The sequence below is a fragment of the Idiotropiscis lumnitzeri genome, chromosome 6 (genome assembly GCF_059441095.1).
Source record: "Idiotropiscis lumnitzeri isolate Australia: NSW breed Sydney's pygmy pipehorse chromosome 6, RoL_Ilum_1.0, whole genome shotgun sequence".
NCBI classification, from domain to species: domain Eukaryota; kingdom Metazoa; phylum Chordata; class Actinopteri; order Syngnathiformes; family Syngnathidae; genus Idiotropiscis; species Idiotropiscis lumnitzeri.
This window is the reverse complement of record NC_142396.1, coordinates 7,282,031-7,295,182: the sequence shown is the minus strand read 5'-3', so window position 1 is coordinate 7,295,182 and position 13,152 is coordinate 7,282,031. Positions and strand designations below refer to the sequence as shown.

General features: G+C 40.5%; 1 protein-coding gene across 1 annotated transcript; it reads left to right on the top strand.

The window, feature by feature from the left end:
- Positions 1 to 84: 84 nt before the first annotated feature.
- On the top strand, positions 85 to 2,493 carry lmo2 (LIM domain only 2 (rhombotin-like 1)). The gene is made up of 3 exons (XM_088298506.1): positions 85 to 543; positions 1,270 to 1,485; positions 2,032 to 2,493. Exons 1-3 carry the CDS (start codon positions 503 to 505, stop codon positions 2,255 to 2,257), a joined length of 483 nt encoding a protein of 160 aa, XP_088154632.1. The 5' UTR covers positions 85 to 502; the 3' UTR covers positions 2,258 to 2,493.
- The last annotated feature ends 10,659 nt before the right edge of the window (positions 2,494 to 13,152 follow it).

Sequence of the window (13,152 nt, the reverse complement as noted above, 5' to 3'; positions counted from 1 at the left end):
GTCTACAAACACGCACACGTTGGCACCAAGTGGGACTCATTAGTGTCAGTCACGACGCAGCTCCTCGCCTGACAGGACAGGACAGGACAGGACAAGGCTCAAACCGCCGTTTTAAGGCTCATTTCCTGCCATTGTAACACAGTCGTAAGCAGGAAAAGGCAGACCTGCTGGGCTTTGAGGGAGGAGGGCGGGGGCGCTAATGTGTGCTGCCCGTCTCCTATTTAAATACGATGCCACAGGACGAGGACGCTCGGCACTTTTCACAGAACCAGCCGAGCAAGCTGACCTTGTGAGTGAAGCTGTACTGAAGCGTGCTTGATGCCCCTTCAGGAAATGATGACAGCAATCGACAGCCAAGCTTCTCCGTCGTCTAAAAGCATCTGAGACAGGCGCGCACGCGCGCGCGGGTTGACTATCAGCGAGGTTTTTCGGAGGCTGTGGGGAGCAGGTGCTGCACCCCCCACACACACACACACTACCGGATCCAGTCGTTTGTGGAGGAATGTCGTCCACCATCGAGAGGAAAACACTGGAAGCCAATGAGTAAGTGTGACACGTTTCAAGATGTGCCTTCAAAATAATGACACATATTGCTGTACAGTGTAATACAGGATTGGCTTTGTAAAGCTGAGTAAGTTGAATGTGGCTCAGAAGTTCAATTAATTTAATCTAACTTTACTTTTACAGATAATGAAGTGAAAAGTACAGAGTTCCTCTTTGTCCTCGGTTTAAGACATAGGGCGGTTTGAGGTTTTGAAAGGCGCGCAGTCAACTTGGATGCGCTTGAATGCGTCGTCACGCGGCACGAGAAGAATCGCTTACGGTTTTTATATTTGTTTATTTTTTTTTCATGACCAAGAAGTCTTTTTCCCTACAAATATTCACTGTACAGATTCGTTGTGCCAAATGCCATGTGAGAAATAGCTTCCTCGTGTGGACATCATCAAAACTACATTGAGGATAATTTTTTATTTTTTTTATTTCTCATTTTCGTCATCCCTCAAAGTTGAATTCAGCTCTTACTCACACTGCTTTGCTCAAGAGCACCCTGTCAAGAAACAAGTTGACATTTTACGTTTGAGTCTTACTCTCAAGGCCCTTATTGTACTCACTATAATACTACAGTCAACATTTCTCCGTTTTTAAATCGTTGAATTAATAAATCAGAATCCAAATGACGTGATGTATAGTATACAATAGTGCATTATGCAACGGGACAGCAACAAAAACAATCAGCAGCACTACATGCCTCGTGTTTGCCTGGCGCAGGGAGCCAGTGGACGAGGTCCTGCAGATGCCGCCTTCTCTGCTGACGTGCGGCGGCTGCCAACAGAGCATCGGCGACCGCTTTTTCCTCAAGGCTATTGAACAGTACTGGCATGAGGACTGCCTTAGCTGCGACCTGTGTGGCTGCCGCCTCGGGGAGGTCGGCCGCCGCCTCTACTACAAGTTGGGAAGGAAATTGTGTCGCCGAGACTACCTAAGGTTAGTCTGTTTTGTAAGGAGAATTTTTTATTTTAAGCGGTTTCAATTTGCCGAAATAACATGACGTGTTGTCCCGCCTTAGACACTGCTGAGCCAATGGCAAGTTAGGCTGTCTTCACCATAATGACAGGGGCGGAGCTAATTGTTTATGCATGATAAAGGGCAGCACAGCGCAGAGTCTGGATGGGAAAAAACTGGCATCCATAAAGACAATTTCAATGTGTTGTCGTATTGTCACTTGAATTGGCAGCACTTCACAAGCTACACATCATGATTACGCCCCAGAATTAGTGCGCAGATCCATTCATGTGGCGCATGCAACGGACATATCGGGAAAGAAAATACCCCTTCATCAATAACGTCACAGAGCAATCCAGTAAATGCTGATTATTAGAAAATAAAATTCGCTAATGCAAATCTTTGCACCCCCCACAAAAAAACTCAATGCAGCTCTGATTCCCTTTGGTTTTAACATTGTGCTGACTATGTGGCGATTGACTCACTTTCAAGTAACTTTTATAACATTTCACATCTTCCTCCTGCAAGGCTTTTTGGTCAGGACGGCCTCTGTGCTTCCTGCGAGAAAAGGATCCGAGCGTTTGAGATGACCATGCGCGTACGGGACAAGGTTTATCACCTGGAATGCTTCAAGTGCGCTGCCTGCCAGAAGCACTTTTGCGTCGGAGACCGCTACCTGCTCATCAACTCAGATATTGTCTGCGAGCAGGACATCTTTGAGTGGACCAAACTCAACAATAACAGTATGATATAGAGCAACATGGCCGCCGTCTCCTGGAGTTTTTAAATGACTGGTTTCGCAGAGGAACAATGAGTAATACACAGATGTTTCCCAGCATCACGCAGGCTTGGAAATGCCTCGAAACTGTTTTAAAAAAAAGAAGCGGAAGCTCATCATCTCTGGATAAAAACTGGCAGCTTTTTATCTCAGGCCTCACAAATGCAAAACAATCAGAATTATCATGCAATAAAAGGGATTTGTTAATTTTATGTGACTTTTGCCAAATGGAGGCAAATAACAGCAACCTTGCATCTAAAAACATTTTTTTTCTATTTAGCATGTTTGCACAATATTACATACATTTTGAATTATACATTTTTTACCACATAAAGTGTCAGAAAAACTACATCAAATGTAAGTATGATAAGAGAGGGTCTGAGGGGAATTGTAACTCTTAAAACAGGCATTCACAATTTTTTGAATATTTTAATGGATTTATGCAATACATACAAATTTTGAGAAAAAAAACGGTGCCAGTGCTGTTTGTTACATATATCCACACGTTAGGAGCGTCTTAATCTAGATATTTAGATAACCTTGAGGAATGTCACACGCTCTCCTTCAAACAGGCAATACTAAGAGCCTTGTATTTACCATAGTTAGCCACAAGAGGTCACTAAAAGACTTATAAATCATGCCCACCCTTTCCCAGTTCATTGAATGGGTCGCTGGATGAATATTTAGGAGGTAATAGTTTGTAAATCAATTGGACAGGTTCATGGCAAACTGGATTCTAGAGCAAAAAAAAGAAAAAACAAAACATAAAGGTAATGAGGTCATGAATGTCATCAATTCTATTTCAGTGCCCGTCACTTTGTGTAGCAATTATTGTGTCACTTAACGCAGCCATCCTCACTGTTGGTAATCTTCGGAGACACAAATTCAATAATTTAATCTGTGAATATTTATGGCCTGTGAATTTGGGAATATTGAAGCCCATGCATCGGGGCTTGGACGACAAACATAATTGAAAAACTTGATTTGGGGATGAATCGGCACAAAAACAAAAGCTATCTCCCAATTTATGGGCTGCATTTGAAGTGGGATTGACATGTCCCAGTTTGAGGACTCCTCCAAATGCAAACACAAATTCCTTTCTTCTTCTCTCACCGTTTCTATCAAAGTCTTGTTCATTACCTGTGTCCTATTTTGCTTCACTGTCCCATATTCAATGTCTCTGTACTCAAAGTCATGATCCAGTTTTGAAACGGCTCCCAAAACTCTTAGGTGTAGTGAGAAAAAAAAAATTCTTCCGACTCAATGCCAGAGTTACAAAACAATAATAATAATAATAATAATAATAACAACAACATTAAGGACAGATATCATTTAACATCTTAAAATGTGTTTCTCTAGCTTTGGGTATAGTTAGGTATTTTGTTCTAATTCAAACATTAATTTCTCAAGTGTATTAATTCAATAGAACGTCATTTTTGAGGATAACGAAAATATATTAGACAGAGGGGACATCATAAGAATTTATTAGTCTCCCTGCAATTAGTCTGTTCAATTAATCATTTAATCCCAGAAATTTTCATGAGCGGAAACCCACCAATTCCAGCATTTTTGTGGATTTTGACTGATTTTGCGAGGCCAACAGAATATTGTGTTCTAATGCCCTAAAAACACAAAGCTATGACGCAAAAAAAAAAAAAAAAAAAAAAAAGGCTAAGACGTATAAATACGTCTTTGGGAGGTGGGGACTACGTTTTTGAAAACGTATATCTATGTTTTACGGATTGAATGAGTTAAGGTTTCCTCTGTATATACATGTATGTGGTTGGTACTTTGTTTATTTCATCCAACGGGCCGGGGGACTGGAAACAATGAACGAGATATTATTGTAATTGAATAATTTTCTGACCAATCAGGTGAAATTTGTAACTTTCATGGCACACTAAAGTGCCATCACGCCGGTTGTGAAGCTGCGCTCGCATGTGTGAAATATGAGCAATTTAAAGCAGATAAGGGCCTTAAGCGGCTGTCATCGTGAGAAAGGATTGATTCAAAGGGAAGTGAAGGCGATGAGCCACGCCGGCCCCGCTGCGGACATGACAGCAGAGTTCAACAACACCTACAAAAGGAAGATGTGGTCAGACAATTATCTACAGAACCACGACGATTCATCACACAGCGGCCTGCCAATGTCAAACGCGTATGACAAAACGAGGCCAGAGCTATTGATCACGCCCGCCTTGGGTTTCACTTGCACTCACACTTTATCAGATGGAGCTAATTGGGAACATATTCAGACCATGGTCCTGAGAGATGTGTCTGTCAAGAGTCACATTCCTGCTCAGATTTCCCGATAGCACGTAGCGCCTGCTGTCTGGATGGGAGGGGGGCAGCTGTGGGAGTTCAGGTTGGGCGTCAGGGGGTTTGGGTGGGCGGAATTGAAGAGGGGGGGGGGTGTTGCACAGGGTCTCAGCAGCACATACAGAAGAGGATAGGTGAGTAATAAGTGTACATCCTTTAACTCTCAGTGGGCTTGTCCTCTTGACTGGATTAAATATGTGCTGAGGATTTATGAGCTTGAAGACCCACGGGGCCCCCGGAGAAGTCCAGCAGGAAACGTCTGCACTTTGGTTTTTCTATTACCCAATATTGGCTCTCTTGGTGTGTCACACAAGCGTTCTCTCGCTTATCTATTGTCCGCCATCTTTTTTTTGTGTGTGTTTCTCCCCCTATTGTCCTTCTAAATGTGCACAAATACCTGATATGCGATGGGATTGAGCAACTCGTTACTTGGTTTGCTGCTGTGGTCGACAAGCAGAATTTAAAGGATGAGGTTGGAGAGGCGCTCAGTTGAGCATAGTAGCAAAGTTACAACAAGCAGTGCTTGTAAATGTAGAAACGAATGGGATTTACAGTAGGGGGAGCCCTTGAACAAAATAAAATCTCTTTTATACCGGGTAGCTATTAAATATTATATCACTTATAAAATAGGGGGAGGGAGAGTGGGGGGCAGTAGTTTGGGGAATTCAAATGCATGTAACCTATAGTCCCCAAATGCAATCTATTTCAAACAAATACTGTTGTATGTTTTGTCATTCATGAATTAAGAGGTTCCATTAAGTACATTGAATGCAATCCAAAAAAGAGGCTTATTAAAACAATATTTCAAAAATTAGCACATTCAATTTCACTTGACAGTGTCAGAAGTGTGTTAAACTGTTATAGAATCGTTTCTTATTGTGGTTATAATTCACAGTCCAATTTTCCACTACTACAAACTATAACCACAATAACAACTATAAAATAAATGAATAATCGTCTGACAGTTTTGAAATTATTTTGTTTATGACGACGTTGAAATTTATCAACCCGGTTGGAATTCCTTCCTTCATTGTGCTGAAAGTGGGCATCCTTAGATTTATGATTTTTATGCGTTTTAAGATGGGGGTACACCAGTATGCTAACCGGGCAGCATTATTGTTGCTTCATATGAATTAGATTCCATTTGATGAAGATGAATGGCTAAGTCAATAAACTCTGAAATAAAATTGCTAGCGTCGCCATGAGTGATTGGGGGTCTCTCAGGGTTACAAGTGGAGTTTTGTCTTCATTAACAAAAAAACTATGATTTTTTTTTTTTTCATCATCATTTACTCATAAATACTATATGGCAAAAAATAATCTCGTGACAAACTTCTGAGGTTACTTTACATTCAGCCAACTTTTTTTCTTCTCTAAAGCGCAGCACCAATTGGGGATGTATAGCACTTTCTCTGGACACATTGTTCCTATGGGAGAAGGTGATGTCATACATGCCTCATGTCTTGCACACCACATCACAGAGACCTCGTAAGTTGAGACCTTCTTTGATTAATTATGCTTTTTAAAAAAAAAAAAAAAAAAAAAAAAAAAAGAAGAAGAAGCTGTGCTTGTATCGTGACTTTCGCCTCCTTTTCATCAAACATCAGGGAGAAGAAGGCCATTACCAGGAAGTGGACCATAACGGGGAATCAGTAAATAGAAACTGCCATTGAGGTGGTGGGAAAAGGTGGCTATTTTTTTTTTCTTTTTTTTTTTTTTAAGTGGGGGGGGGGGGTTGAATGCAGATGTGCAGGTAAGTAACCATGCGGCAAACCTCGGCTACATAGCGCCAGCCACAGTGCAATTTCCGACTCTAATTAGACTTCCCATGTGAAGTCTGCTTGTAATCATTTCAGGGAAGCGGCACATTCAAACTGGCATGATTGTGGACCACACTTGGATCATGGAGAACTTCAACACGTCCATTTGTTGAGGCAACCTCTCACCAGGCATTGATGTGACACTATTCTGCCCTCTTTCAGTTTCTGCCAAGCAACAGCTTGTCTGTTAAATGAAAGAGACGAACCCGTGATGTCAGCCACCCACGTCTAGAAAATGTCAGCCTTCTTGATGCTTTTCACCAGCTGATAAGAATCTCTCCTCAAATGCCAAAATCCGAGCAATGCCTTCTCTTGTTATGAATGTGTCTCTACCCTCCTTCCGGGTTGCCCCACCTGCAACCAATTTGTAACACAATCACAAAGTCTTTACATAAAAGCTCAGTTCCTGTCTTTGATTGTCTGTTTTTCTCCACACTTGTTCTTCTCTGTGTTCTCTGATCACTCAGTGTGGAAAAGTCCTGTTTTGAATAGAGTCTCAGCTGTTAACCGGCATGCAGCGTTCCTTGAAGTAATTCATCGTTCTTTTTTTTTTTTTGCTCAGGCGGCAGCAGGGGGGGCGGGGGTGACCCTCTGTCTGAGCATGAGCTTCCTTGTTTCAATCATCTTGAGAAATTGAAGATAATTCTACTGTAATTTACACGACCTGATAGGTCACTCTGGCTGGTGGGGAACACTGGGATTAAATTAAACTATTTTTTTTTTTTGTCAAGGGTGCAAGAGTAACTCAGTGGCAGGCTGTGCATGCGATGGGTATGTATTTTACTTACTCCACATTTTAATTCCACTCTTATGTTGCATTTATACTATTGTATAACCATCAATACAAATAATACAAAAATTCTGTACAATGAACCTCGTTGGCTCAGGCCAAATCATTTTGTCAGCTTTTAATATTTTGGCGTCCAATCACTATGAAGTGAGTTGAGGAGTTTCATTTGGGAAAAAAAATATATATATATTTTGCAGCACATATATACATACATAGATACATCCACATACACGCCTGCGACCCTCGTGAGGATAAGCGGATCAGATAATAACAGTGGCTTTCAAATGGGGGTACGCGTGCCACAGTTGCCCGAAGCCAGCGCATCTGCAGCGCCACCTTAAGACGAAACTTGGATGTCACGTTGGTAACAAGAGGAAACTCTAAATTCAGATCATCTCAAGATATGATGCGGAAGCCTCTTATGTGGTGTCTTTGCTCTTAGCGAAAGCCAAGAAGCCATTCACTATCGCTGAAGTCCTGATAAAAGATCTCTTCTATGATCCAAAAGAGGACACTTTGTTGATTATTTTTTGTGGACCAAGACAAATTAATTTTGAACGATTCCAAAGTTTAATAAATCAGACACTGATGGCATGATTAAAGTTTTTTTTTTTTTTTTTTTAACCAAAAAATGTTTTACACTAGTTCAGGGGTACTTGGTTGAAAAAATATTTCACAGGGGGTACATCCCTGAAAAAAAGTTGAAAACCACTGAGATAATACAGACATATATACTTACACAAATGTACACATATTATATAAATATCAATTTATTTAATCACCTTTCATGAAGCAAGTGTTGAAATTGGTGTGGAAAAGAAGAATGACCCGGGTAAAATTCATTTTTCTGCCTCGGTTATGCTCTATCCACCAAGTTGATTGCAGCTTCTGCAGGAGTTATCGCTTCTCATTTGTGCGCTTCATGCTCATCAGCCGTCCTTCTCAAAGAGTGTCCAATATTCTGGGGTGATTCAAATCTGATAGCAGCCTTTTTCTTTTCCAAGTCCAGGGGGATTTACTCCTGAGTCAACATGCCAGACCCTATTTCCGACTCACTCATGGTTGCCTCTCAACACCCGACTTGCTCCCGCCACCGCAGATCTCCACATGGAACTTGTATAGATTAAGGAAACCTTGGAAGTGACCCCGCAAAGAGCCTTAGACACACACAAGGAGCTAGGCCAAGAAATGTTAATGTTCTGCGCTTAAGTAATTTGTCTACACACATGATTAAGGAGGTTGACCTTCATATTAGAAAGACAGATGCAGGACCTGCCTACAGCGTGTCGGTTCTACTGAAGGGCCAGTAGGGGCCACACGCCTGTAAAACTGAATGGAGGAACTTTTAAAGTGTTTACTTTCTTTTCCTCTTCATCTATTCAAATCTTCATATGACTGAAATGTCCAATTCCAGGCGGGTTGTTAATCTAAATGTAATGAGTGAAATTTCCCAGCTGTCATAAAACAAAACCCATTGCACGCGGCAAAAGAGATGCCCGCCGAATTTCGGACATCTTGTTTTGATGCTTCCCACGGGCGACAACACTGCGGCCGTTATGTGGCGTCCAGTAGCAGGGTTAGGACAACGGATGATGCTCCTCCATGTGACTTTAATTGAGTGATTAGACGTAATTCAATAAGCAATAGAGGGGCAATGCGCGTGAGTTTGAGGCGTAAAGCAAAAGAGGCTTGGTGAGTGGATCCTTTGTCCGTGGCTCTCCGTCATTGCCGTTACCTTTCAGCTGCAATCACGCGCTCTGATAGGCCTCAGGCCAGCACCCCGAGTGGACCGCTGGATCCTAATTGTTGAGGCCCACCATCTTATGGAACGACACGAATTATGGAGGTTTGATTTGTGTGCCTTGTGTTTGCCATGTGAGTCACTATACTATTTAGAGTGGCATCAAGCAGACACATGAATGTAGACAGAACCCAACCCATGGAAACTGCGAGTTGGGGAAATTATTAATGAATTCGCATATGGCTTTTCTCTGAGCTCAGAGGTTGGCAACCTTTAATACTCAGAGCCATTTGGGCAGGAAAACTCAGACAGGAAATCTAAATTAAAAAAAACAAAACAAACAAAAAAAAAACATTTTGGCATTGAAAGTGAAGACAATACTCCATATAAATAATAATAAATAAAATTATTTAAAATATAAATATTTAAAATAATAAAATGTCAATTTACCATAAGTCATTAATATTAATTATCCACTTCCACACCCAAAAATGCAAACCAAACATGCTAACTGTTTTGTTCTTATTTTATCTCATTTGGATCATGCAGTCAGTTGTCCAGTTAAATTAAAAGTTGAAAACGTGCTTTCCAACAATATGTTCCCACACTAGTCTAAACATGGCATTCTTATTCATATTGAATTTCTGGAATATGAATTAAGCAGCAAAACCCAGCAGTTTTTAATCCACGGCGGCCATTTTACAACTAACTGTCAACTGAAAATGACATCGAACTTGCGCATGGCTCACCTGCTTTCTGAGTTTGGTCATTGGACTTTCACAAGCTGAGCCATGATTGGTCGTTACCTGAGATTTGAGCAACTGAGATGTCATTCTCAGTCGAGAGCAAGTGGCCCCCTGAGATTGGATAAAAATGGGTGGATTTAGTTGCATAATCCATATTCCACAAACTCAATATTAATCAGAATATCGTGACTAGGGGTGCTGTATAAAACGTCAAGAAAGTTTGCAACTTGACTTTCCCGTTAAGCACTATTTCAATTAATGTAAAAAAATATATAAGCAAAATAATAACCAATTGAAATATTCATCTTATGTTGTGGGTGAAATAATTTTAAGAAATTGAAAGACACCAAAGCTCGAGGAATTAAACTAGTTCCATGAGCTATTTTAAGTTGGTCAAATTGTAAGTAACTCAAACCCCAGTGCAGTTGAAGCCTGAGGAATGTGTCTCATTACAAACGAAAGGGACACCAGAACGCAGTGGAATTTGCACTTCAAAAACTTGCAATATAATGTCTTGAATAAAATGTTAATTTAAAATCTATGCTTCAAAAACATCAGGGAATTCTCACCACCACTGAGGAGGAGCTCTCTATATTGGGCCGTTATTATCCAACATGTGTCTTCAATGTTGGGGCAGCCCACTCGCCAAGTGTCTTATTGTTAGACTATACCCTTTAGGCGCGTGCCAAAAAGACCCTTCGATTTACAGTAATACCCTTGCAGCACAATAGTAAGAGCAGAAGCAGCCCTCCTGAGTTGTGTGTTATTAAATGTTAGACTACTATAATTGCTCAAGACTCCTTGAAGCAATGACGACTCGTGCAAGCAACATCTCGAAGGAGCGAACATCAGCATGAGCCAAATGGGATTGCAATTAATGCTCGGTTCCTAAAGACTCCTTTGAAAAAGAGGATTAAAAAAAAAAAAAGTACTATTGATGGCCCATGATGTCAAACAAGTCAGCCACAATGACTTTTGCCTCGTAGCCTACAAACAGTAACTCTTACGTGGTGTCTTTATTAGCCCCAATCTATCTATTGCCTTACATATTTGGTGTCATTTGTAACTATGCTTTGAATTTCTAGAATAGATCAAATTAAGCAGTGAAAACAATGGAAAACAAGTGTCATGGAGACACTGACGAGGCTGTGAACCAAAATGCCCCTGTGGAGGTCTGGTTGCAGCGAATGGGACACGAAGTCTCTGCAGCCATTTGAAGGAGGACAAGGCAGACGTTCAACAAGTGTCCACTCGAATTTAAGTGCAGGCTGCATGGCTCTGATTAGGGACCCATGTGAAAAGACTTCTTTCTTGTCTCAATGAGGACATTCCTAACAATTACGACGATGAGTACGGTACTGTTTGTCTCTCCGAGGAAATGTTGTCTCTGTGGTCAGTGGCTACCTGGAAGCCCGAGATGCGCTAGAGCCACGTGATCTGCCTGAATGCAGCTCTGCTATGTTCCAAGTTTAACAAACAGCAGGGGAATGGCTCCATTGTACAAAAGGGGTCAACGATCACGTAAGAGCTTACTGAAAATACATTGGCCGAAATTGTTATCAGCTGAGGCACACCTGCTAAAAATGCTATCTCTACAAAGTTTCACTTATTTACACACACATACACATAAATATATATATAAATATATATAAATATATATATATATATAAATATATATAAATATATATATATATATATAAATATATATATATATATATATATATAAATATATATATATATATATAAATATATATATATATATATATATATAAATATATAAATATATATATAAATATATATATAAATATATATATAAATATATATATAAATATATATATAAATATATATATAAATATATATATAAATATATATATATATAAATATATATATAAATATATATATAAATATATATATAAATATATATATATATATAAATATATATATATAAATATATATATATATATATATATAAGTATATATATATATATAAATATATATATATATATATATATATAAATATATATATATATATATATATACACATACATACACATACACATGTACACACAAATATACATTGTTCATATTTATTAAATTTGATTTGAATTTAGCTAGATATTAGATTAGAAAATTGCAAAATACCTTTTCTGATGCCTTCTCCGTATGCAAAGTGTCTTTTGGGGATTTCTCACGATTTGAATAAAATTCTATTTAATTTGTTACATATTTGTATATTTTATTCACACTGATAGGGACATTTAAATATCTACTTTAGCCATGTATAATATCGGTGGACCAACAAGGCCACCTGCCAAAGTGTTATCTCTAAGGTATGTTTTAATGTTACTGTTCAGAGTTGTGTACCCAACACAAATTTTCATGATGATGATTCTTGGGGGTTGGTCAGCAGTCACCCCCACTGTCTTCCTGTTAAGCTTTCTTTAAAGTGAGACTCTATTGGATTAACGCTGGCCTGAGGGGGCGAGTAGGTAGGGGTAACCTGAACAGAGGGGAAAGCGGGGTCAGCCAAGTATGTTTCAAGAGAAAGTGGAATTCGGGGGCATCTGTGTTTGTTTGTAATCGGCTGTGTTTGGGGCTGATGCTGACATCCTGTGAAGCCTAAGGGGTAGGGCAGAGGTTAGCAGTAAAGTGCATTTCGCACAAATCGAAAAATTTTGCCATTTCTAGCTTCGGAATGAGCAATCATCCTTGGTCAATTGTAAATTTGCATCTCAGCCCCAAAATGCCTGTTGGATGTCACAATGTCAACAGGCCTGAGATAAAAGCGGCAAACAAGTTTCTGATGACAGCTTCTCTCCTCACCTCCTCACGGAGATATGATTATCTGGAGCCTCCCGTTCACCGACACGAGCAAGTGGAGGCAAAAATCGGGACCTCAGCCCAATAACCCCGTGATTTGCTGTTAGTATTAAAATCACAAACTGTGTTTTTGATGGGAAAGAAAACCTCTAATAGAATACAAACTGTGTCATGGGATAGCTCAGCATTGCGAGCCCCCCCGCAATGGGCCAACTCACCTCCTGGGGTGAAAGTCACCGCTGTGACAGTGCCGGCTCATCAGAGGGTCTCTCTTTACGCTAAAAGCAAAACACCAGAGGGCAGAATGGCAGGCTTGCCGAGCCACCCAACCTGACTCCTCGGGTTCCTGGCAGGGAGGCACAGAGCCCAGGATCATGGCTCCCCCCCCTGCACAAATACAGACAGGGTCGTGGGTCATCTGGGGAGCTCACACGAGGCTTTCATCCCAGAGAAGCTCATTTCAAGGGAATGTGGCTTTTTCCCCATCTAGATAGGAGTCCTCCTTGAGCCCTTTGTGGCTGCGCTGAACCCTGGATCGACAGACATGTTCCCTCGGACGCGTTTGTTTTGCTTTGTTCCCGCATCTCTGTGCACATCGCCTGGCCTGGCCCAGACACTGTGGTGGGAAGATCAGG

Bases quoted from the DNA above. Each gene is read 5' to 3' on its own strand.
- lmo2 (XM_088298506.1), top strand. From the start codon at position 503: ATGTCGTCCACCATCGAGAGGAAAACACTGGAAGCCAATGA. The intron at 544-1,269 runs GTAAGTGTGACA...TGCCTGGCGCAG, and splicing joins AAAACACTGGAAGCCAATGA to GGAGCCAGTGGACGAGGTCC. The intron at 1,486-2,031 runs GTTAGTCTGTTT...TCCTCCTGCAAG, and splicing joins TGTCGCCGAGACTACCTAAG to GCTTTTTGGTCAGGACGGCC.